The 25634-nt window shown below is 31.1% G+C and overlaps 1 protein-coding gene across 12 annotated transcripts in view; it reads left to right on the plus strand.

Annotated features, from left to right (window-relative positions):
* Positions 1–25634, plus strand: part of LOC143231414 (flap endonuclease GEN homolog 1-like) — a 55711-nt gene extending 30077 nt beyond the window's left edge. For 8 of the 12 annotated variants that reach the window (XM_076465952.1, XM_076465960.1, XM_076465984.1 and 5 more), the window contains 7 exons: positions 2033–2127; positions 2752–2939; positions 5146–5229; positions 6231–6364; positions 7125–7186; positions 10767–10883; positions 14588–16014. In XM_076465952.1, coding sequence (XP_076322067.1) covers positions 2033–2127; positions 2752–2939; positions 5146–5229; positions 6231–6364; positions 7125–7186; positions 10767–10883; positions 14588–15816 — 1909 coding nt within the window. In that variant the 3' untranslated portion in view covers positions 15817–16014. Of the gene's footprint in view, positions 1–2032; positions 2128–2751; positions 2940–5145; positions 5230–6230; positions 6365–7124; positions 7187–10766; positions 10884–14587; positions 16015–23736; positions 23880–24093; positions 24130–24220 lie in introns of those variants that run through there. The other 4 variants (XM_076466002.1, XM_076466010.1, XM_076466022.1 and 1 more) reach the window with 3 other exon arrangements.

Genomic DNA, 25634 nt, shown 5'->3' on the forward strand with positions numbered 1-25634 from the left:
AAATTTTACAAGATGGTAGCTATCCAACTAATATTAATCAGCATGTGACAAGGTGGTAGCTGTAGAACTAACATTAATCAACATGTGACAAGGTGGTAGCTGTAGAACTAATGTTAATCAACATGTTACAAGGTGGTAGATAGAGAACTATTAATCAACATGTTACAAGATGGTAGCCATGAAACTAATATTAATCAATATGTGACAAGGTGGTAGCTGTAGAACTAATATTAATCAGTATATTGCAAGATGGTAGTTACATCATTACTATTAATACATGTTACAAGGTTGTAGCTATAGAACTAATATTAATCAACATGTTAGAAGATGGTCAGTATAGAACTAATACTGATGAACATGTTACAAGATGGTAGCTATAGAACTAATACTGATGAACATGTTACAAGATGGTAGCTATAGAACTAATATTAATCCACATTTTACAATATTGTAGCTATAGAACTAATACTGATGAACATGTTACAAGATGGTAGCTATAGAACTAATATTAATCAACATATTACAATATTGTATCGATAGAACTAATATTAATCAACATATTACAATATTGTAACTATAGAACTAATATTAATCAACATAATACAAGATTGTAGCTATAGAACTAATATTAATCAACATATTACAATATTGTAACTATAGAACTAATATTAATCAACATAATACAAGATTGTAGCTATAGAACTAATATTAATCAACATATTACAATATTGTAGCGATAGAACTAATATTAATCAACATAATACAAGATTGTAGCTATAGAACTAATATTAATCCACATTTTACAATGTTGTAGCTATAGAACTAATATTAATCAACATATTACAATATTGTAGCGATAGAACTAATATTAATCAACATATTACAATATTGTAGCTATAGAACTAATATTAATCAACATGTTACAAGGTTGTAGCTGTAGAACTAATATTAATCAGTATATTGCAGGATGGTAGTTGCAACATTACTATTAATAGATGTTACAAGATGGTAGCTATAGAAGTAATGTTAATCAACATGTTACAATGTGGTAGCAATAGAACTAATATTAATAAACATGTTAGAATGTGGTAGTTATAAAACTAATACTGATGAACATGTTACAAGATGGTGCTATTTAACTTATACTGATGAATATATTATGAGATGGTAGCTATTAAATTAATATTAATCAACATGTTAGAAGCTGGTAGTTGTGGAACTAATATTATTCAACACTTTACAAGATGGAAGCTATAGAACTCATATTGATCAACATGGCATAAGATGTTAGCTAAACAACTAATACTTATGAACATGTTACAATGTGGTAGCTATATAACTAATACTGATGAACATGTTACAGTGTGGTAGCTATAGAAGTAATACTGATGAACGAGGTGGTAGATATGTAACTAATATGTATCAACATGTTAGAAGATGGTAGCTATGAAACTAATGTTAATCAATGTGTTACAAGGTAGCAGCTATAGAAGTAATGTTTATCAACATGCTACAAGATGAAAGCTATACAACTATTATGATTCTTCTTTTTTCATGTTTTTTATGTACCTCTCAAGACCACAGTTCTCCTCTTTATATAACACTTGAAATCAACTATTCATTTTTCTCTGATTTTCATTAAATTCCTTATTTATGGAGTCTAGTTTGAAAATAGTTCAAGTGAAGATTTGTTGTGTTTAATTAATTAAACTTTGTCTGGTTATTAGCATTATTTGCTTCTCAGATCTGTTTATTGTGTTAGAAATGCTAGTAACATGTCTGAAGCTGATATGGAAATAATTAACAGTTTTGTAGTTGGTACTTTTAATTTATGTATGAAAACATGTTTTACCTGTTATTGTGAAAGTTCCAAATGACAAGTTTAGCACTCTTTACTTGACTTATTATAATTTTTAGTAAGGATGTATATGTAAGTTTCACATTAGACTGTAGACTGATTCCACTGTAAACCTATAATACCTGTTCTTATGTCTATAAACATACTTTAAGTGAAATCATTCTCTTTATCTAGATTTCATGAATGGAGAAATGATAATAAATTCAAAAAACTTAAACTACCCCAAACTGCAAAGAAACTTACACACTGTGAACTATGTAACCATCCAGGCAAGTTTTTCCTTTTTACAGTTCACTCTGTCTGTTAGTCACCCAGGTAAGAACTTTCTTTGTAGAGTTTCTATTATCAGTCAGTCATCCAAGTAAGAACCTTCTGTGTGCAGTTTCTTTCATTAGTCAGTCACTCAGATAAAACCCTTCTTTTCAAAGATTACTTTTTTCAGACAGTTTTAACAGTTGCTTATTCTGTTGCTAGTTTGTAAACTGAACATTTCTCAAGTTAACGTCACTCTTCACGTCAGGCTTACAAAATGTGGTTATTTACTATAAAGTAATAGATGTTTAGATGCAGGGTGAGTAAATTCAAAACAGCAACTAATGTGTATAGTGATTCCACCATGTTAACATCTGTCATATTTGTACAACACTATCAACACATCATTATGGTGTTTACCTTTTCTGTATTACATAACATTCCTCTGACTCTAATTGAATAATGTAAAACATTCAGTTGAAGTGAGTTTTTTTAATTTTATGTTTAAATGTTTTAGGTTTTATTGTTAGCAGTTGTGATGTCTGGTGCATGCCAGTGGCTTTTCTGGTTGTAATTGTGAAGCTGATATTGTGTAACTGCAGTGATACCTTATATACACAACAACATTTCATTCCACTAAGGTACAGAGAAGCAGCACGTGGCTAAAGGCTGTATTTTCTGTGGCTCGGAGCTATCTTGCCACCAGGGTACAGATGATCAAGAGTGTCCGTGTGACTGGCATGGTGCCTTGAAGCTAAGGAGTGACCAAGGTTTGGAACTATCTGTGAGAGAAAAAGCTTTACGTGTTCCAGAATTCCCGTTTCCTCAGGTTAGTGGTTTACCATTATTTTAGTGTATAATGGAAATACATAAAAGCATTTAACAAAGTTTTGTATTGTTGTTTGAAACATTGTTTCTTAAGATAAATTTTCATCAATATATTAAAATATTTTAATAATTATTAATACTATACAACAAACTAAATGTTCTGATGCATGTAAATAAAAGTCCAGTTGGATTAGACACTCAACAAACTTATTATACTGGTATATAAATAAAAGTCCAGTTGTAACAGGCACTCAACAAACTGAATTTATTGATGTGTAAATAAAATTCCAGTTGCAACAGGCACTCAACAAACTAAATGTACTTATGTGTAAATAAAAGTCCAGTTGCATCAGACATTCAACAAACTAAATTTATTAATGTGTAAATAAAATTCCAGTTGCAACAGGCACTCAACAAACTAAATGTACTAATGTATAAATAAAAGTCCAGTTGCATCAGACACTCAACAAACTAAATGTTCTGATGCATGTAAATAAAAGTCCAGTTGGATTAGACACTCAATAAACTTATTCTACTGGTATATAAATAAAAGTCCAGTTGCATCAGACACTCAACAAACTAAATTTATTAATGTGTAAATAAAATTCCAGTTGCAACAGGCACTCAATAAACTAAATGTACTGATGTATAAATAAAAGTCCAGTTGTAACAGGCACTCAACAAACTAAATGTACTAATGTATAAATAAAAGTCCAGTTGCATCAGACACTCAACAAACTAAATGTACTGATAGATAAATAAAGTCCAGTTGTAACAGGCACTCAACAAACTAAATGTACTAATGTATAAATAAAAGTCCAGTTGTGTGAGACACTTAACAAACTAAATGTATTGATATTTAAGTAAAAATATAGTTGGATCAGACACTCAACAAATTAAATGTATTGATATTTAAGTAAAAATAATGTTGGATCAGGCACTCAACAAACAAAATGTTCTGATGCATGTAAATAAAAGTCCAGTTGGATTAGACACTCAACAAACTTATTCTACTGGTATATAAATAAAAGTCCAGTTGTAACAGGCACTCAACAAACTGAATTTATTAATGTGTTAATAAAATTCCAGTTAGAACAGGCACTCAACAAACTAAATGTACTTATGTGCAAATAAAAGTCCAGTTGCATCAGACACTCGACAAACTAAATTTATTAATGTGTAAATAAAATTCCGGTTGCAACAGGCACTCAACAAACTAAATGTACTTATGTATAAATAAAAGTCCAGTTGCATCAGACACTTAACAAACTATATGTATTGATATTTAGGTAAAAATATAGTTGGATCAGACACTCAACAAACTAAATGTATTGATATTTAAGTAAAAATATAGTTGGATCAGACACTCAACAAACTAAATGTATTGATATTTAAGTAAAAATATAGTTGGATCAGACACTCAACAAACTAAATGTTCTGATGCATGTAAATAAAAGTCCAGTTGGATTAGACACTCAAGAAACTTATTCTACTGGTATATAAATAAAAGTCCAGTTGTAACAGGCACTCAACAAACTGAATTTATTAATGTGTAAATAAAATTCCAGTTGCAACAGGCACTCAACAAACTAAATTTACTTATGTGTAAATAAAAGTCTAGTTGCATCAGACGCCCAACAAACTAAATTTATTAATGTGTAAATAAAATTCCAGTTGCAACAGGCACTCAACAAACTAAATTTACTTGTGTAAATAAAAGTCCAGTTGCATGAGACACTCAACAAACGAAATTTACTTAAATGTTAATAAAATTGCGGTTGGAACAGGCACTCAACATATTAAATGTACTAATGTAGAAATAAAAGTCCAGTTGCATCAGACACTTAACAAACTAAATGTATTGATATATAAGTAAAAGTATAGTTGGATCAAACACTCAACAAACTAAATGTTCTGATGTGTGTAAATGAAAGTTCAGTTGGATTAGGCACTGAACAATCTAATTCTAGTGATATATAAATAAAAGTCCAGTTGGATCAGGCACTCAAACTGAATGTACTGATATATAAATAAATGTCCAATTGGAGTAGGCACTCAACAAACTAAATTTAGTCATGTGTAAATGAAAGTCCAATTGGATCTGACACTTGAGAAACTAAGTGTTCTGAGGTGTAAATAAAAGTCCAGTTGGATTAAACACTTAACAAATTAAATATACTTGTATATGTACATATATTTGTTTTTAGGTTATTGAAGAATATTTAAATTACCAAGATCACCTACCAAAAGAAACAGTAAAATGGAAATCCCCAAAGTGGACATTGTTTCAGGTATTGTTTAGAGAGATTTTTTATAAGAAGACCAAGCTGTAATTACTGTATGTTCTTTGTGTTTTCTCTCTACTTGTAGCTCCTTTTGTAACTTGTGTATTTATGTTTTACGTATGGCTTATAATACCAATAACTTTGAAAAGAGAAAAGATTGACTTGAGTGTTTTCAGTATTTAAGAAATCTACAAGATCACAAAATCCATTTTTACAGAAAAGTTCTGTTTTCACAGGGGAAAAGTAATTGTTGTGTTATTTTGTTAACATTCATTGAGGCAGAGATAGTCTGTTGTGATATTATTTTGTTAACATTCACTGAGGCAGAGATAGTCTGTTGTGATATTATTTTGTTAACATTCACTGAGGCAGAGATTGTCTGTTGTGATATTATTTTGTTAACATTCACTGAGGCAGAGATAGTCTGTTGTGATATTATTTTGTTAACATTCACTGAGGCAGAGATAGTCTGTTGTGATATTATTTTGTTAACGTTCATTGAGGCAGAGATAGTCTGTTGTGATATTATTTTGTTAACATTCACTGAGGCAGAGATAGTCTGTTGTGATATTATTTTGTTAACATTCACTAAGGCAGAGTTAGTCTGTTGTGATATTATTTTGTTAACATTTATTGGAAGACAACTAGTCCTGATAAGGTTCTTACCTCTGTATACAAACATTGTTTGTATAGTGGATAATATAAACATGACAGCAGTGTGTTAACCTTTCAGACTGTACCTCGTTATATTGTTTCTTATCTTAAAAACATTCCCAGAAAGTTTGTTTAAAGTGTATTTTCATGTTCTGCATTATGAAGTTTTGTGTACATATAAAAACCAGCTAAAATGTTATTTTTTAGACTTTATCAAAAGTATCAGTTACAGTGTTATATGTTTCCTGAGAAACATTGGTTCAAATTATTATGTTTCTTGACATTCTGAAAAAGATCATTTGAAATGTGTTGTTATATTTTTATGGTAAAATTGTATTGTTACTTTTTTCTAGCCTTTTACTGAAGCAAAGTTAAAATGGCCAGTCAAGTACTGTTGGGAGAAATATTTACCATTGCTGACTCTGTGGCAGTTGAAAACAGTTCTTAAGAGTTCAGAGTGCACCACTTTCAAATTGAACCCAATCAGGTCAGTAACAGTTCCAGCTGGACATTAAAAAAGTGAACAACTGGGACATCTTGAAATGGTGTTTAGCAGTAACTTTAGAGTACACTCCATTTCCTTTATATGTATGTTGGGTCAGTGCAGGGATCTATGTTTCAAATTGTATCCATGTTGTATTCAACATCTTATGAGGTGTCCATGTCAAAAGCCCACAGCTCATGGTGTGTACATATTGAAATTGTTATCTGACAAAGTATTTGATTTGTTTCAAGTACACTTCCCAACAAAGTAGTAGTTTTCAATCCTTTTCTTATAGTATAATATAGTTCACTGTTTTATTACAAAATTGCTTTAGAAAATTGCTGCATGTTTACATCTGACTTCCCTCTCTTACTCCAAAAAATTTCTGAATCCATTTTCATAACTACAATTGTTAATAATATTTTCTATAAAAATTAGCATACTCATAGAAATATGTCTTTTTCCTAATGTGAGTGAAAGTTTCCTCACATGAGATATTAAAGTTTTCTAATGATAGAATTCTGAAATTATTAGATACTTAGTTTCAGTAAGAAGATAGAAACTTATTGTACATGTGTTTACTGCCGTTCACAGCATACATGTAAGTGTGTGTGTTTACTAAATAGATAAAGGTAGCAAACTAATAACTATTGACATATAACCTACTATGTGCTATATCAAATATAATCTTCACATTTACTTTAATAATCTTGAAACAGAACAAATTACCAACTAATTTTCACACCTGTCCCTTAACTATTAGAATACAGAAAAGAAAAACTGTGAAAGGAGTTCCATGCTTTCAAGTTGAGTGGTGTAAAACAGGTATGTGGAAATGTAGGAAACAAATAACAGAACTTTAATTTAAATGTTGTGGCACGTATATATATATATATATATAGAGAGAGAGATTTGTCATATTTTTACTCAATGTAACACAGGAGATGTCCGTGGGAGATGTTAACAACGCTAATGTTTGAACACAAATGACTAAATTTCATTACGTCTTTACTGATTAATGCTTCATTTCAGTATGGTATTAAACTTTTGACCAGCTAGTATTTAGGCTAATTTCATAGTATTCACATTTTCTCTATTAAATGCTATAAAATGTTTTTTTTAAACCTTTTTTTATTTGGAAGCTCTACTCAAATAAGTGGTTGAGTCTAACAACGCAAAATGCATATTTTTTGTTTATGTTCATTGGCCTTAAGATTTTGGTCTGCAGTGTATATATATATAGTTTATATAGGAAAGATGTATTAGAAGATAAATTTAAAATTTGTGTCAGGTGTATATAGATTTTATATAGGAAACAAGTAACAGAAGTTGAAGTTAAAACTTCTGTCACGTATATATATAAATATTATATTGGGAACAAGTACTACAGCTTTAATATAAAATTTGTGTCAGGTATATATAGAGATTATATAGGAGACAAGTTCTAGAACTTTAGTTGAAAACTTGTAGCACTTACATATGGAGATAGTATTGGAAACAAGTGTTAAACTTGTTTAAAATTTGTATCAGGTATATATAGAGATTATATAGGAGACAAGTTCTAGAACTTTAGTTGAAAACTTGTAGCACTTACATATGGAGAGAGTATTGGAAACAAGTGTTAAAACTTGTTTAAAATTTGTATCAGGTATATATAGAGATTGTATAGGAGACAAGTTCTAGAACTTCAGTTGAAAACTTGTAGCACTTACATGTGGAGAGAGTATTGGAAACAAGTGTTAACACTTGTTAAAATTTGTTTCAGGTATATATAGAGATTATATAGGAGACAAGTTCTAGAACTTCAGTTGAAAACTTGTAGCACTTACATATGGAGAGAGTATTGGAAACAAGTGTTAAAGCTTGTTTAAAATTTGTGTCAGGTATATATAGAGGTTATATAGGAGACAAGTTCTAGAACTTCAGTTGAAAACTTGTAGCACTTACATATGGAGAGAGTATTGGAAACAAGTGTTAAAACTTGTTTAAAATTTGTTTCAGGTATATATAGAGATTATATAGGAGACAAGTTCTAGAACTTCAGTTGAAAACTTGTAGCACTTACATATGGAGAGAGTATTGGAAACAAGTGTTAAAACTTGTTTAAAATTTTTGTCAGGTATATATATATATAGAGGTTATATAGGAAACAAGTATTAGATTTGTTTTTTTTTGTTTTTTTTAATTTCGCACAAAGCTACTTAAGGGCTATCTGTGCTAACTGTCCCTAATTTTGCAGTGTAAGACTAGAGGGAAGGCAGCTAGTCATCACCACCCACCGCCAAGTCTTGGGCTACTCTTTTACCAACGAATAGTGGGATTGACCGTCACATTATAACGCCCCCACGGCTGAAAGGGCGAGCATATTTGGCGCGACGGGGATGCGAACCCGCGACCCTCGGATTAGGAGTCGCACGCTTTAACGTGCTTGGCCATGCCGGGCCTTACAAGTATTAGAAGTTTAATTTACAACTTGTGGCAAGTATAGTTACGACAGAAAGTGTTTGTAGTTTTTTTCCTCATAACGTAAAAATTATCAGGATTAAGATAATGAAAGTATAGTATATTATACATATCATACTAACACACATTTACATAAATTTTTATGTAAATTGAAAGACAAATAAACTGTTTATAAACAAATAACCAAATATAGGAGGGGCAGAAAGTGTTTGTGCATCTACTTTAGTGGTCAGTTGTGTAGCCTTTCAGGTGAATTACTTGCAGCAATCTCTCCTCTCATACTCAACTGGTATTTTCTTTCATTCTTCTTCACAAAAGGCCTCCAACTCTTGCAAGTTTTTTGGATGATGCTAATGAACTCTGGTCTTCAACTCATGCCAAACGTTTTCAATTGGGTTGAGATTGGGTGACTGCAATGACTACTCTAGAATGCTTATATTGTTCCTCTGCAACAAGGATTGCACATATTTCGATGTGTGCTTAAGGTCGTTGTGCTGGAAGATCCAACGATGCCAAAGCCGCAAGTTCCGAGCATCATTCTTTGATATAAGTGCTTAATATATCAACGTACTCTTCTTTTTTCATGATTTCATTGACACGGTGAAGACTGCCTACACTAGACGAGCTGAAGGAACCCCATAGCATGATCGAGCCACCTTCATGTTTAACTGTAGGGACTGTGTTCTTTGGAAGATTTCATTCCCCCTTCTTATGGAAAATATTGCAAACACAGTTGTGGATGAAAAGCTCGATTTTAGTCTCGTCTAACCAAAGAATACTCTTCCAATAGGTAAAGGGTTTACCTACATGCTTTCTTTCATACCTCAATCATTATTCTAAATGAACAGGCTTTAAATATGGAGTTCTACGAGGACGGCATGCTTTGAACCCAGAAGAGCGTAACATGTTCGAAACTGTAGAGGTGCTTACTTCAACCCCAGTTTGCCTTACTAGTTTCTGTATGTCATTACGTGTTAAACGAGGGTTCCTACTAACTTCTCTGAGAACCTTCCTCTTGGTTTTCTCTGGAATTTTGGTGGGGCATCCAGAACGAGGGAGTTTAGCAGTTGATCCTGTGAGCTTAAACTTGGCAATTGTGTTTTGTACAGTAGATTTCAGCTCATTAAGTTGTGTAGCAATACCGGAGACACACCAGACTTGTATTTTACAATAATTCGGTTTTTAAATCACTGGACTGTTGTTTCCTGTTCACCATGATGACCAAGCAGATAATGATGGAGAGCGGCACTAAATTGCCTGAAGTAAATGTTTTGCTGGCTAAATTCCAATAATTATGAACCCAGTGTCTAGTTCTGGAATGGTGTAATGTAGTTTTTTTGCCAAATTAAACAAAATTTTTATGGGAATATCAGGTTTTCACACGTTCTGAACTGTACAAACACTTTCTGCTATTTTTAGTTATTTGTTTATAAAAGTTTATTTGTCGTTTAATTTACATAAAAATTTACGTAGATATGTGTTAGTATAATATTTATAATATATTATGCGTCTATTATCCGAATCATGATACTTTTTAAATTATGAGCAAAAAACTACTCATAATCCAGGGGTACAAACACTTTCTCTCGTAACTGTATGTATAGAGGTTATATAGGAAACAAGTTTTAGAATTTTAGTTTAAAATTTATAGCAAGCATATTTTGAGATTATGTAAGAAACAAGTTTTAGAAGCTTTCTTTAAAACTTGTGGCAGGTATAAATGGAGATTGTATTGGAAACAAGTATTAGAAATTTAGTTTGAAGTTTATGGCAGGTATATATAGAAATTATAGGGGAAACAAATGAGAGAAGTTTGGTTTAAAACTTGTGGAAGTTATATAGAGAGATTATATAGGAAAGAAATAGCAGAAATTTAGTTTGAAAATTTGGTGGGTATATAACTAGATTACCACTAGTAATACTTCATTGAAATGTTTGATAGCTAATGAAGATCTTCCTGATGGTTTCCTCTATGTTACTGTGGAATCTGAAATTCTATTCTCCATGGCATATTCAAGTGTTACAGAGAAGTTTGTTACAGAAGAAAAGAGAAAAAAATGTAAGAACTTGATTTGTATAACATAGACATATTGTAAAGTTATATAATACTGTTGTAGATGAACTACAGTTGTATAATACTGTTGTAGATGAACTACAGTTGTATAATACTGTTGTAGATGAACTACAGTTGTATAATACTGTTGTAGATGAACTACAGTTGTATAATACTGTTGTAGATGAACTACAGTTATATAATACTGTTGTAGATGAACTACAGTTGTATAATACTGTTGTAGATGAACTACAGTTATATAATACTGTTGTAGATGAACTACAGTTGTATAATACTGTTGTAGATGAACTACAGTTGTATAATACTGTTGTAGATGAACTACAGTTGTATAATACTGTTGTAGATGAACTTGTACAGCTGTGTAATAGTGTTGTAGATGAACTTGTACAGCTGTGTAATAGTGTTGTAGATGAACTTGTACAGCTGTGTAATAGTGTTGTAGATGAACTTGTACAGCTGTGTAATAGTGTTGTAGATGAATGTGTACAGCTATGTAATAGTGTTGTACATGAATGTGTACAGCTGTGTAATAGTGTTGTAGATGAACTTGTACAGCTGTGTAATAGTGTTGTAGATGAACTTGTACAGCTGTGTAATAGTGTTGTAGATGAATGTGTACAGCTGTGTAATAGTGTTGTAGATGAATGTGTACAGCTGTGTAATAGTGTTGTACATGAATGTGTACAGCTGTGTAATAGTGTTGTAGATGAACTTGTACAGCTGTGTAATAGTGTTGTAGATGAATGTGTACAGCTGTGTAATAGTGTTGTACATGAATGTGTACAGCTGTGTAATAGTGTTGTACATGAATGTGTACAGCTGTGTGATTGTGAAACTGAAAGTATTAGTCTTACATAACACTATAAGAAGCATAGCAAATTGGCCCAGAAATATCACAGATTAATTGATAGTGAGAAATTAAGTTCTGAGAACTAGCACTGTATGAAGACTAAAAACCTGAAGTTACCCCTTGTGATCCAGACAGATGTGAATTAAAAATTATCTGTTGATTAGATTATCCAGGCAGGTGATGTGTAAGTGTCACTTTTACTACAGCTATTGTCTAACTTTTCTTGACATTAAATCAAGAGTTTAGAATACCGTTTGAAGAACAACACAATTGTTTTTACCTCTTGGATAAGACTCACTTGAGGTTTATTTTTATTTCTTTGTTAATGTATGGTTTACCGGATAACACTCACATCAATTAATATGTACAGAGGAAACCTTTGTGTTTGTTTGTGTTATTGAGATCTAGGTGGTAAAACACTTGTGAGGTCACCAGAAGATTTCTTATACCTTTCCACAGAAACTAAATTACATAAGAATTTTTAATAATTTAATAGAATTTCAACTTCTTTAAGGTTGTAAGTACATAGTATGTTAGGACAACTGATAAAGTTAATGTATGTTAGGACTCACTGAATAATGTTTTATGTTAGGACTCGCTGATAAAGTTAATGTATGTTGGGAGTCACTGATAAAGGTAATGTACGTTAGGACTAACTGAACCATATTTTAACAAGTTTATCTCGGGTTATTTAGTGATTTATTTTTAGTTTATTTTTGTTACTTTTCTTATTCTCACTCATATAGCATGGTTTAAATATTATATCAAACAGTGATGATATCAGCCAAATCATATAGCATGGTTTAAATATTATATCAAATAGTGATGATATCAGCCAAATCATACAGCATGGTTTAAATATTATATCAAACAGTGATGATATCAGCCAAATCATATAGCATGGTTTAAATATTATATCAAATAGTGATGATATCAGCCAAATCATACAGCATGGTTTAAATATTATATCAAATAGTGATGATATCAGCCAAATCATATAGCATGGTTTAAATATTATATCAAATAGTGATACATATCAGCCAAATCATATAGCATGGTTTAAATATTATATCAAATAGTGATACATATCAGCCAAATCATACAGCATGGTTTAAATATTATATCAAATAGTGATACATATCAGCCAAACTTAGAAAATATAAATGAACAAATAATTCCATATAATTATTTTTCAGGCTGTGGATGGATCTTTACCAAAATTGGTATGGAGGTTCATATAGGGGTACATACAAATTTTCAGTTTTGTATTTTGTAGTTTTTATCACTACTTCACCTGCTATACATGGATGTTCACAAAATAAGCATTATTATTACCACTGTACATGGATGTTCACAAAATGAACATTATTATTACCACTGTACATGGATGTTCACAAAATGAGCATTATTATTAGCACTGTACATGGATGTTCACAAAATGAGCATTATTATTACCACTGTACATGGATGTTCACAAAATGAGCATTATTATTACCACTATTCATGAATGTTCACAAAATGAGCATTATTATTACCACTGTACATGGATGTTCACAAAATAAGCATTATTAATACCACTCTACATGGATGTTTACAAAATGAGCATTGTTATTACCACTCTACATGGATGTTCACAAAATGAACATTGTTATTACCACTGTACATGGATGTTCACAAAATGAGCATTGTTATTACCACTGTACATGGATGTTCACAAAATGAGCATTATTATTACCACTATTCATGAATGTTCACAAAATGAGCATTATTATTACCACTGTACATGGATGTTCACAAAATGAGCATTATTATTACCACTATTCATGAATGTTCACAAAATGAGCATTATTATTACCACTGTACATGGATGTTCACAAAATGAGCATTATTATTACCACTGTACATGGATGTTCACAAAATGAGCATTATTATTACCACTGTACATGGATGTTCACAAAATGAGCATTATTATTACCACTGTACATGGATGTTCACAAAATGAGCATTGTTATTACCACTCTACATGGATGTTTACAAAATGAGCATTGTTATTACCACTCTACATGGATGTTCACAAAATGAACATTGTTATTACCACTGTACATGGATGTTCACAAAATGAGCATTGTTATTACCACTGCATTATTGTTTCACATTTGATGTTTGTAATGTTATGGGCACTTTTAAAATTATATATATAAGGGAAGCAACTTTTCACATCCTAAGATAACTTTTCATTAATTATGAATTTACGCAACCTCTGTCAAGGGACTGGTACTCCAGCTAGTAAAATATGTGTAGGTATAGGCTAAAAGATATAATGACTTTCCATAGAATGTGATTACACAATATACCACGTGCCATTGCACTCACGAATGCTACTTACAGTTATCTGACATCTTAGTATAGAAATATTTTTGTAGCTTTATAAAGGAAATATTATAACAGACATTTACTATTGGCCAAAAATTAAATATAATGAGAAACAACAGCAGAGTTTCTAATTACTATACACTCTCTTGCAGTTTTCCAACTTTAGTTTTGATTCATTAGGAAATGATAGGCATTACTTTGAAAGTTAGCTTCTCCTTTTTACAATCTCTTTTAGAAATCAGTTGTCATCATGTGTTAAAATCTCTTCATCCCTGGTCAGGTGGCCAGATGATATTTCACTCTCTAGTATAATAAATAACTATTTTAATACTTTGAAAGTAGCTCGAATAAATTATCAATGAATAATAAAACTTACAGCCAAGGTTGAGTTCACAGTATATGTTGTTTTGATGGAATTGTTCCTTCATGATCAGTAACAGAGACTTATAATAATTAATTTTTGTAGGTAAAACTATGAATAAACCCTCACCAGAAGACAAGGAAAAGAATGTAGTCCCAGTTGTCTGTAAGGGAGAAGAACCCAGGGTGAGAAGAAGAACCCAGGATGCAAAGAAGAACCCAGGGTGCAAAGAAGAACCCAGGATGCAAAGGCATCTAAAAAGTAGTTCTAAAGAGAAAGAATCCTTGGACACCCACCCAAAGCACCAGGTGGGTGTAAACATAAACGGCTGTGATAGTCATGTAGGTCTTGAATCAGTTGTACAAGCTCACCATTTCCCTTTTAACTCAACTACAGAAGTGCCATCACCTGAGAGTCTTCCCCTTTCTCAACGTATGAAACTTAAAGAAAGTTGTAAGGCTAGTGTACCTAATCTGAAGGATTCAAGTAGTAAAAATAATTTACAAAAATATAGTAAGGGGGAAAAACTAGATCATTCACATTTACCACACAATATCAAAAGAATCAAAGAGTTTCAACCATCAATTTTGCAGACAATGAAAAAGGATAGCCACAAAGAGTTCGTTGATCTGATTGTTGATTCAAAGAGAAGACTTAATATAAGTATGTTGGTTAGAGATAATCAACTTAAACCAACTAACTCAAACACAGATACAGAGAGCCAACAAATGCTTTTTCACACTTCTAGAAACATTCCCAAATATGAAAGCTTAGAAAGAGAATTAGGTAATATTGAAACTAGTATCTTTTCTGCTACAAAGAGAAACAACTTTGACCTAGTTGAACTTAAGACAGTAAATGAAATTTCTAAGGTTATGCATATGGAAGCCAAAAGTCTTTTAAGTATTATTGAAGATGGTAATGGCTCAGAAGACCTTTTTCCCACACTGGATGCATCAGTTTTGGAAGAGGAATTGTCTCACTTGACTCTGGATAAGAGAAATGCAAGCCATGATGGGTTTGACAAATGTGAAAAGAAAAATCAAAAGTGTGTATCTTTGAACTGTGAATCAAACAAAAGTTCTAATGATTCAGTGATAGTTATCAGTTCTGATGAGGATGATTTAATTAATGCTGCGAGTCCACTCTCATATAAACAGACTGAATCTACCTGTTATCATTCTACTCCAAGTAGCAGTTCTTCTCAAAGACTGGCTACAGCAGTTAACACTGATAACACTTTATTATCACTAGAACCAAGTCCCCTTCCACTAAAGCATAGAATTAACTCCAAGCTGAGACAGAACACATTATACCCTTTGTATAAACTATAAAATCTCTGCATAAATTTAAACTTACAATTTTTTACAACAGTGTACTGAATGTTAAAATATATGCATAAAGATAAACATAGAATTTCTTACAACAGTGTGCTGAATGTTAAAATAGATACATGAAGTTAAATATAGAATTTCTTACAACAGTGTGCTGAATGTTAAAATAGATACATGAAATTAAATATAGAATTTCTTACGACAGTGTGCTGAATGTTAAAATAGATACATAGTTAAACATAGAATTTCTTACAACAATGAGCTGAGTGTTAAAATATATACATAGAGCTAAACGTAGAATTTCTTACAACAGTGAGCTGAGTGTTAAAATATATACATAAAGTTAAACATAGAATTTCTTACAACAGTGTGCTGAATGTTAAAATAGATACAGAGTTAAACATAGAATTTCGTACAACAGTGAGTTGAATGTTAAAATATATACATAGATCTAAACATAGAATTTTTTTACAACAGTGTGCTGAATGTTAAAATGTATACATAAAGATAAACATAGAATTTCTCACAACAGTGTGCTGAATGTTAAAATAGATACATAAAGTTAAACATAGAATTTCTTACAACAGTGTGCTGAATGTTAAAATAGATACATAGTTAAACATAGAATTTCGTACAACAGTGAGTTGAATGTTAAAATATATACATAGATCTAAACATAGAATTTTTTTACAACAGTGAGTTGAATGTTAAAATATATACATAGATCTAAACATAGAATTTTTTTACAACAGTGTGCTGAATGTTAAAATGTATATTTTGAATCATTCATACACATTATCTTAATATCTTTTCTATAACTTCATGTATAACAAACACATACATAAATACTTACACGGAATATGAAAATAATTCTTTGACACACAAAAAATCGGTTCCTTGTCAAGCTAATAAAAAACTCAAATTATGCTTAACGTCTTAATATACATGGAGAACACTATGCCTTGAAAGTAAATTATTTCTTCTGGCAGATTAGTCCCCTTACATTTGTAACACTTTTATTATCTCCACTTGTCAGTGTTGGTACTATTCTTTAATCATCTGTTAGTGTTGGTACTATTCTCTAATCATGTGTTAGTGTTGGTACTATTCTCTAATCATGTTTTAGTGTTGGTACTATTCTTCAATTACATCATGGTATTGGTACCATTCTTTAATCATATGTTAGTCTTGTTACCATTTTATAAGCATATCATGTTGTTAGTACAATTCTCTAAGAATATCATGGTATTGGTACTATTCTTTAATCATGTGTTAGTGTTAGTACTATTCATTAATCATGTGTTAGTATTGGTACCATTCTTTAATCGTGAAGTAGTGTTGGTACTATCTTTAATCATTTCTTACTGTTGGTGCCATACTTTTATCATCTGTTAGTGTTGGTACTAATCTTTAATCATCTGTTAGTGTTGGTACTATTCTCTAATCATGTGTAAGTGTTGGTACTCTACAGAATAGTACCAATACTAACACATGATTAAAGAACAGTACCAACACTAACACATGATTAAAGAATATTACCAACACTAACACATGATTAAGGAAAGTACCAGTCCCATCATATACTTAAAGAATAATACCAACACGGACACATGATTAAAGAACAGTACCAACAGTAACATGTGATTAAAGTACAGTACCAACACTAACATGCAATTAAAGTACAGTACCAACACTAACACGCAATTAAAGTAGAGTATTCTTTTCATGTGTTAGTGTTTGCACTATTCTTTAATCATGTGTTAGTGTTGGTACTCTTCTTTAATCATGTATTAGTATTGGTACTATTCTTTAACTATGTGATTGTATTGGTACTTTTAATTATGATGTCAAAAGAACATGTAAATTGAATAATTGTTGATAAATGATGATAAAATCCTATACCCTGAGTGCTTTTGAAAGGTGGACTTTTAGTTATAGGTTTATTATCAATGTTACAGTGAGGATAATACATCAGGTGGGTGTTAGATTCTGGTGGTTACTGAACATGATGCATACATGTTTTTGACTCTCAGAGTGCAGTTCTGTTCATCCTTTATGACAGCATTACTTCAGGATGGACAGTTTTGGGCAAGAGGACTGATGTTGCAGCTTTGAGTGTGTTATTGTAGCTCTTGTTCTGACCACTATTCTTCTACATATAGTCCACCATAGAAGATGCATTTGGGAAAGCAGTTGTCTGGCATCCTGATAAAATGGCCAGCCCAGTGGAGTTGTATCTTCAGCAGCAAGGTGTGAATACTGGGCATGTCTGATTTGTTTAGGATCCCATTGTCAGTAGCATTATCTTGCCACATAATGTTTGTATAGACAGCAAAAATGGAAGCAATTGAGTTTTTGGTACTGCTGTTGGTAGACAGCCTATGTTTTAGAGGAGGTTTCTGAGTATAACTTCCCTATAGACTATTAACTTGGTTTTGAGTATTACATCAGTGTGATCCCAAACTCATGAATATAGCACACCAAAAGATTTCTTTGTTTATACTAGACTCGGTTTCATTGTCATTATGAGCAAACCAAGACAAGGTGCTACTTAGATGGATTAATATGTTCATGACTGTTAATGTCTGGTTGTTTACTGTAATCACAGGTTCTAGATACAGTTTTCTTCGAGTATGCTGGTACGTCACTTCAGTTTTCTTTGTGTTAATGGTAAAGCCAGTGTTGTCACAGGAAGTGGCAAATAAATCCATATTTCACTTCAGTTGTTTCGCCAATGAACAAGAAATAATGCAGTCTGTCAGTATTGACTTTAGTCTCAGCCTTTATGTAGGTTGAGTATCTTGCTTCTGATTTGGTGTCTAATATTGATACTTGGTTGCTATCCTTGAAATCATCAATGAGCATGGCTAAAAACATGATGCTCAAAAATGTGGTTGCACAGCCTCCTGTAACTCTTCATTGTCTTCACAACAACATACAAGTTACCTGTACATCATTTACCTATCTTCTCTCATCTGGTGAGAAAATATCTAAAAAACAGTATTACTCATCAATCCAAGAAGCAAGAATGTAAAAACTGAGAAACTTATATTGTTATGTCATCTTAACTGACACTTGAAAATGAACTCTCACCAGAGTCTTCCCTTTTTGTTTACCATCTACCAAAAATCTGTGATCCAAATATTTCTTCCATTTTGAGCACATTTTCTATTTAACATCCTGTTGATCCATAACTTGCCATATCTGTCGATCTGATAAATGATAAAACTATAAACATACCTACAGTGTTGTACACTTATGATACTGCATTATCGTGACCCATTATAGGTCATAATTAACAACAAAACTTTAATACAGTATAGGTGACCACAAGAAGTTTACAGTTTTATTGTTATAGGCAGAAAGAGTTGTATAGAGTAGATGAAGTCACCAGAAATGTTTTTGTCTTTATGTGTAAAAAGATCTGTATATCTAAATAAATGACAAGACAAATGTAATGGTGATGTCATCACAAACAAAAGACTGGTATACAGAAGATGAACTCTTAATTCAACTACTAAAAATTATTAAAAGTTGATAAGAATGAAGATAATATTTATTATGAAGCAGACAAAAGAAAATGTGGCAAAAACATACTTTGTTTACAAAAGAACTGTCATTTCTAAAAGTTATATATGTATAACTCCAAGCTTTCTCTCCCTCAGGATAGGTTTCTATTGAATAATCTGCCAGCAGAGGATGTTTCAATACCAAATTTGTTATTTGTAGATAAAAAAAAGACATCAACAACAATAGAGGAAGTAGAACAACATAATCTTGATGACTATATGAACTGTGAGCTATAGTTATTACCGCATGGAAACTAAACAGTTAAGAAATTTTAGAGATTTCTATATCACTAACGCAGGTGCATGAATATCACTCTTAAGTTTTCTTTTTTCAAGTTTCTCTCAACACAACAAATAAATTTAACTTTAAAATCAGTCATTTTTAAACTTACCATGTGGTTAAGCTGCATATCAACCCCAATTTCTACACCTAAAATATATTTGCACATTTAATAAACAATGTCAAAACGTTAAAAATGAACTATCTACAAAAATAAAAGCATTGAAATTGAAGAATAAAAACAACAATGGATAAGAATAAAACTGACAATTAGCTATAACTACAAGAATAAAACTGAAAAATTAGCTATAACTACAAGAATAAAACTCAACAGTTAGCAATAACTACAAGATTAAAACTGTTAACAATCAGCTATAACTACAAGAGTAAAACTGAACAATTAGCTATAACTACAATAATAAACTGAACAATGAGCTATAACTACAAGAATAAAACTCAACAGTTAGCAATAACTACAAGATTAAAACTGTTAACAATCAGCTATAACTACAAGAGTAAAACTGAACAATTAGCTATAACTACAATAATAAACTGAACAATGAGCTATAACTACAAGAATAAAACTCAACAGTTAGCAATAACTACAAGATTAAAACTGTTAATAATGATCTATAACTACAAGAATAAAACTGAACAATGAGCTATAATTACAAGAGTAAAACTGAACAATGAGCTATAACTACAAGAATGAAACCGAACAGTAAGCTATAACTACAAGAATAAAACTGTGAACAGTGAGCTTTAACTACAAGAATAAAACTGTGAACAATGATCTATAACTACAAGAATGAAGCTGAACAGTGAGCTATAACTACAAGAATAAAACTGGACAATGAGTTATAACTACAATAATAAAACTGAACAGTCAGCTATAAATACAAGAATAAAACTGAGCCATAACTACAAGAATAAAACTGTGAACAATGAGCTATAACTACAAGAATGAAACTGAACAGTGAGCTATAACTACAAGAATAAAACTGGACAATGAGTTATAACTACAATAATAAAACTGAACAATTAGCTATAACTACAAGAATAAAACTGTGAACAATGAGCTTTAACTATAAGAATAAAACTGTGAACAGTGAGCTATAACTACAAGAATAAACTGGATAATGTGCTTTAACTAAAAGAATAAAACTGAACAATAAGCTATAACTACAAGGATGAAACTGAGCAGTGAGCTATAACTACAATAATAAAAACTGAACAATTAGCTATAACTACAAGAATAAAACTCAACAGTTAGCAATAACTACAAGATCAAAACTTAACAACAAGCTATAACTACAATAATAAAACTCAACAGTTAGCAATAACTACAAGATTAAAACTGTTAACAACAAGCTATAACTACAAGAATAAAACTGAACAATGAGCTATAATTACAAGAGTAAAACTGAACAATGAGATATAACTACAAGAATAAAACTGTGAACAATGAGCTTTAACTATAAAAATAAAACTGTGAACAGTGAGCTATAACTACAAGAATAAACTGAATAATGTGCTTTAACTAAAAGAATAAAACTGAACAATGAGCTATAACTACAAGAATAAAGCTGAACAATAAGCTATAACTACAAGAATGAAACTGAACAGTCAGCTATAACTACAAAAATAAAACTGAACAATGAGCTTTAACTACAAGAATAAAACTGTGAACAATGAGCTATAACTACAAGAATGAAACTGAACAGTGAGCTATAACTACAAGATTAAAACTGTTAATAATGAGCTATAACTACAAGAATAAAACTGAACAGTGAGCTATAACTACAAGAATAAAACTGAGCCATAACTACAAGAATGAAACTGAACAGTGAGCTATAACTACAAGATTAAAACTGTTAATAATGAGCTATAACTACAAGAATAAAACTGAGCCATAACTACAAGAATAAAACTGAACAATGGGCTATAACTACAAGAATAAACTGAACAATGGGCTATAACTACAAGAATAAAACTCAACAGTTAGCAATAACTACAAGATTAAAACTGTTAATAATGAGCTATAACTACAAGAATAAAACTGAACAATGAGCTATAATTACAAGAGTAAAACTGAACAGTGAGCTATATCTACAAGAATAAAACTGAACAATGAGCTATAACTACAAGAATAAAACTGTGAACAGTGAGCTTTAACTACAAGAATAAAACTGTGAACAATGAGCTTTAACTATAAGAATAAAACTGTGAACACTGAGCTATAACTACAAGACTAAAACTGTGAACAATGAGCTTTAACTATAAGAATAAAACTGTGAACAGTGAGCTATAACTACAAGAATAAAACTGTGAACAATGAGCTATAACTACAAGAATAAAACTGTGAACAGTGAGCTATAACTACAAGAATAAAACTGTGAACAGTGAGCTATAACTACAAAATTAAAAACATTAATGGACCACAAGGAATCCTTACTTCATGAAAAACTGAACAAAGAGATGGCTACATACCAACATTTTTTTTTATTTAATGTAAACTTCTGTCATTGGATGGAAAAATTAGAAAAATAACAAATGGAAAAGTCAACCAACTCGGATGAATCAAAACTTTTGAAGTAAAAACATAAGATTAAAATTCATGCTCTTTCTGCTGTACTTTAATACACATTCCCATACAAAAATTGTCAGATGTTTTACATTCCTAACATAACCCTTGCCATCAACTAAATACTTAAGATGTTTAATTGATACATAAATTGTCAGATGTTTCACATAACTAACATAACCCTTAGCATCAACTAAATACTTAAGATGTTTAATTGATACATAAACTGTCAGATGTTTCACATAACTAACATAACCCTCATCATCAACTAAATACTTAAGATGTTTAATTGATACATAAACTGTCAGATGTTTTACATAACTAACATAATCTTTACTATCAACTAAATACTTCTTACATTAACTGTCAGATGTTTTACACTACTAACATAACCTTTACCATAAACTTAATAAGATGTTTAATGTTTACATAAACTTGAGATGTTTTACATTACTAATATAACATTTACTATCAACTAAATACTTGTTAATTTTTTAATCCATACGTAAACTCTCAAATGTTTTACGTAAGTAACAGTGTCTAAAACGTTGAAAATCAACTATCTACAAAAATAAAAGCATTGAAATTCAAGAATAAAACCAACAATGGATAACAATAATAAAACTCAACAGTGAGCTATAACTACAACTGTATACTTCTTTCACTGGATGGAATAATTACAAAAATAACAAATAGAAAAGTCAACCAACTCGGATGAATCAAAACTTTTGAAGTGAAAACACAAGATTAAAATTCATGCTCTTTCTGCTGTACTTTAATACACATTTGCAGGTAGCTGGTCTCTAATAATCTTCCACAAAGATTTATGAAAACATTAGGTGATACATTTTCCATATTTTTCATTAATTTGCTACATTCTCAGAATGATTTTATTGAAACATTGAACAACATTTCCTCCTCAGTGATTGGTTTTTCAACCACATTATTATGCTGATTGACAACAACCAAGTGATAGTTTAAAATGTATTAATATACACATCAGTATAGTTGATACCTGTTCTGCTATGTGTGGGCTCTGCTATGGTTTGTTGTGGTTTGGTGGTTGCACACAGAATCCCCTCTACAGCTTTTGTGTTCACTGCTGAATTGTATGCCATTTCTCTTGCCCTAGATTACATAGAAGTTAAGCAGTACTTGAACTGCACTATTTATACTGACTTGCTTAGTTCTCTTCTGGCCTTGGAATCGCTTCACTTTGGTTCACATCCTGTTCTCGCCAATATTCAAAACTGACTGGCCCATGGTGATTTTTGTACTTACCTGTTAGTCTTCCTGGCGAGTTTTGATTATTACAGTTAAGCTACAGAAAGTTCTTTACAACTTTAATTACTATAGTTTTTCTCTTGACATTGTAGAATAGATGTAAACATTGGATTTTGCTATTTATTTATTTTTTAACTTTGTTTTGTTTTACCTTAATGCCATTTTATGAATTTTAGTGAATTTCCTTTTTACTTTTTTACCAGACTTTGGCACAGATGGCCTAGCTGCTCTGTGCCATAAAATACTAAATCAATCAACCAACCATTATTGTGGTGTAGGATCATACTTAACACACTGGGATAGTTTGTCTTGTGGTGAAATATCATACTCAACACACTCGGGTACTTTTTCTCTTGGTGGAAGGTCACATGGAGTAATATGAGAACATTTGTCCTGTTAAACACTGTGTTGTACGTCACGGGTTCATCCCAATAAGTTCTGTTGACATTGAAAAGCTTTATAACACAGAAACTAAGCAACAGAACAGTGTTTAAAAGCCTTGAATCAGTAAAACAATTGTAAAAAATGTAACACCAAATCTTGTTTTCTTTATTCTCCAGAAGGAAACATTACCCAGATAAATTAACACATTACAAGCCAGAATGCTACAGTGCTGTGTTGTATATTATATGCTGTGTTCTATTTGTGTGCTGTACAATGGCAGATTGTGTTTTCACTGTCTTGTAGATGGTAAAATTTAAACCAGTACTGTCCAAGTTCACAAGACTTCAGTTGAGCAGAGCAAGTTGTGGCAGAGGAACCACTACATATATGGGCATGGTTACTGCAGCACTGACAGTATACAGAGGTCAAACCAAGGGAGTTTCTAAGCAGCAAATAGAAAACTTTCTCAGAAGTAATTATAGAGTCCCCTCAAACATAGGATGCTTCAAGTCCTCTCTGAAAAAGGCACTACTACAAGGGATCAGTAAAGGAGTTTTCCAAAAAATATCTGGTCCAAAGACTGGAATTAATGGAAGTTACCGCCTCTTACATCATTCTACTAAGGTGTAATAATTGGTTTACTTAAACAAAAGTTAAAACATTGATGTTATGTATAATTCAGTTAGATATAGTTGTTAATATCGTTGACAGAAAACTTGATTTTCATTAAGATATTTTCTAAACATATTTTAAATCTGAGTGAAAAACACTGAATTGGAACTAATATAATTATTAACAACGTATATTTATAACATAACTTTAATATATAAGTAGTGCTAGTTATTGCAAACTACAAATTATGTTTCATCATAATGAATACAAATGTCTAGTTTTAGTACTAGTTCACATACTAGTTCAAGTCAAATGTTAATACAGGAATTGTAACTCGCCACTAATTGTGTATAATAAAATAGATAAAGATTGTAACAGAAAGCAAACTGCACTTTAACATGAAAACAATTAAAATATACTAAATATGGATAAAAGTTCAGGTATAAGAACAAATAAAATATACTAAATATGGATAAAAGTTCAGTTATGAGAACAAATAAAATATACTAAATATGGATAAAAGTTCAGTTATGAGAACAATTAAAATATACTAAATATGGATAAAAGTTCAGTTATGAGAACAAATGTAGTTAATATGGATAAAAGTTCAGTTATAAGGACAATTAAAACATACTAAATATGGAAAAGGTTCAGTTATAAGAACAAATAAAATATACTAAATGTGGAAAAAGGTTCAGTTATAAAATCAATTAAAATGTATTAAATATGGATAAAAGTTCAGTTATAAGTACAATTAAAACATACTAAATATGGATAAAAGTTCAGTTATAAATATAATTCCAATTAGAATTTTAGTATATTTTATTTTATATGAATCAGAAATTGAGAAATAGATGACACCTGTTTTACGAAGATGAGATGCTGAGCTGGAGCTCTTTGTTAATTGTAAAAAGAACACACTTGGAACTTAGTCTTTAATTTAGTTGTCACAATGGATAGATATATTTACTTTCTTTTTTTTATATGCAGTAGAACGTTACTGTATTTTTGTGATCTAACAAACAACATTTATAACAATGAAGAATATTTCTGTTTCACCCGTTGTCTACAGTTTGGTTGGTGAAATAAATCTTTCAACTGTTTC

This window comes from Tachypleus tridentatus, chromosome 1, assembly GCF_004210375.1.
Source record: "Tachypleus tridentatus isolate NWPU-2018 chromosome 1, ASM421037v1, whole genome shotgun sequence".
Lineage (NCBI taxonomy): Eukaryota > Metazoa > Arthropoda > Merostomata > Xiphosura > Limulidae > Tachypleus > Tachypleus tridentatus.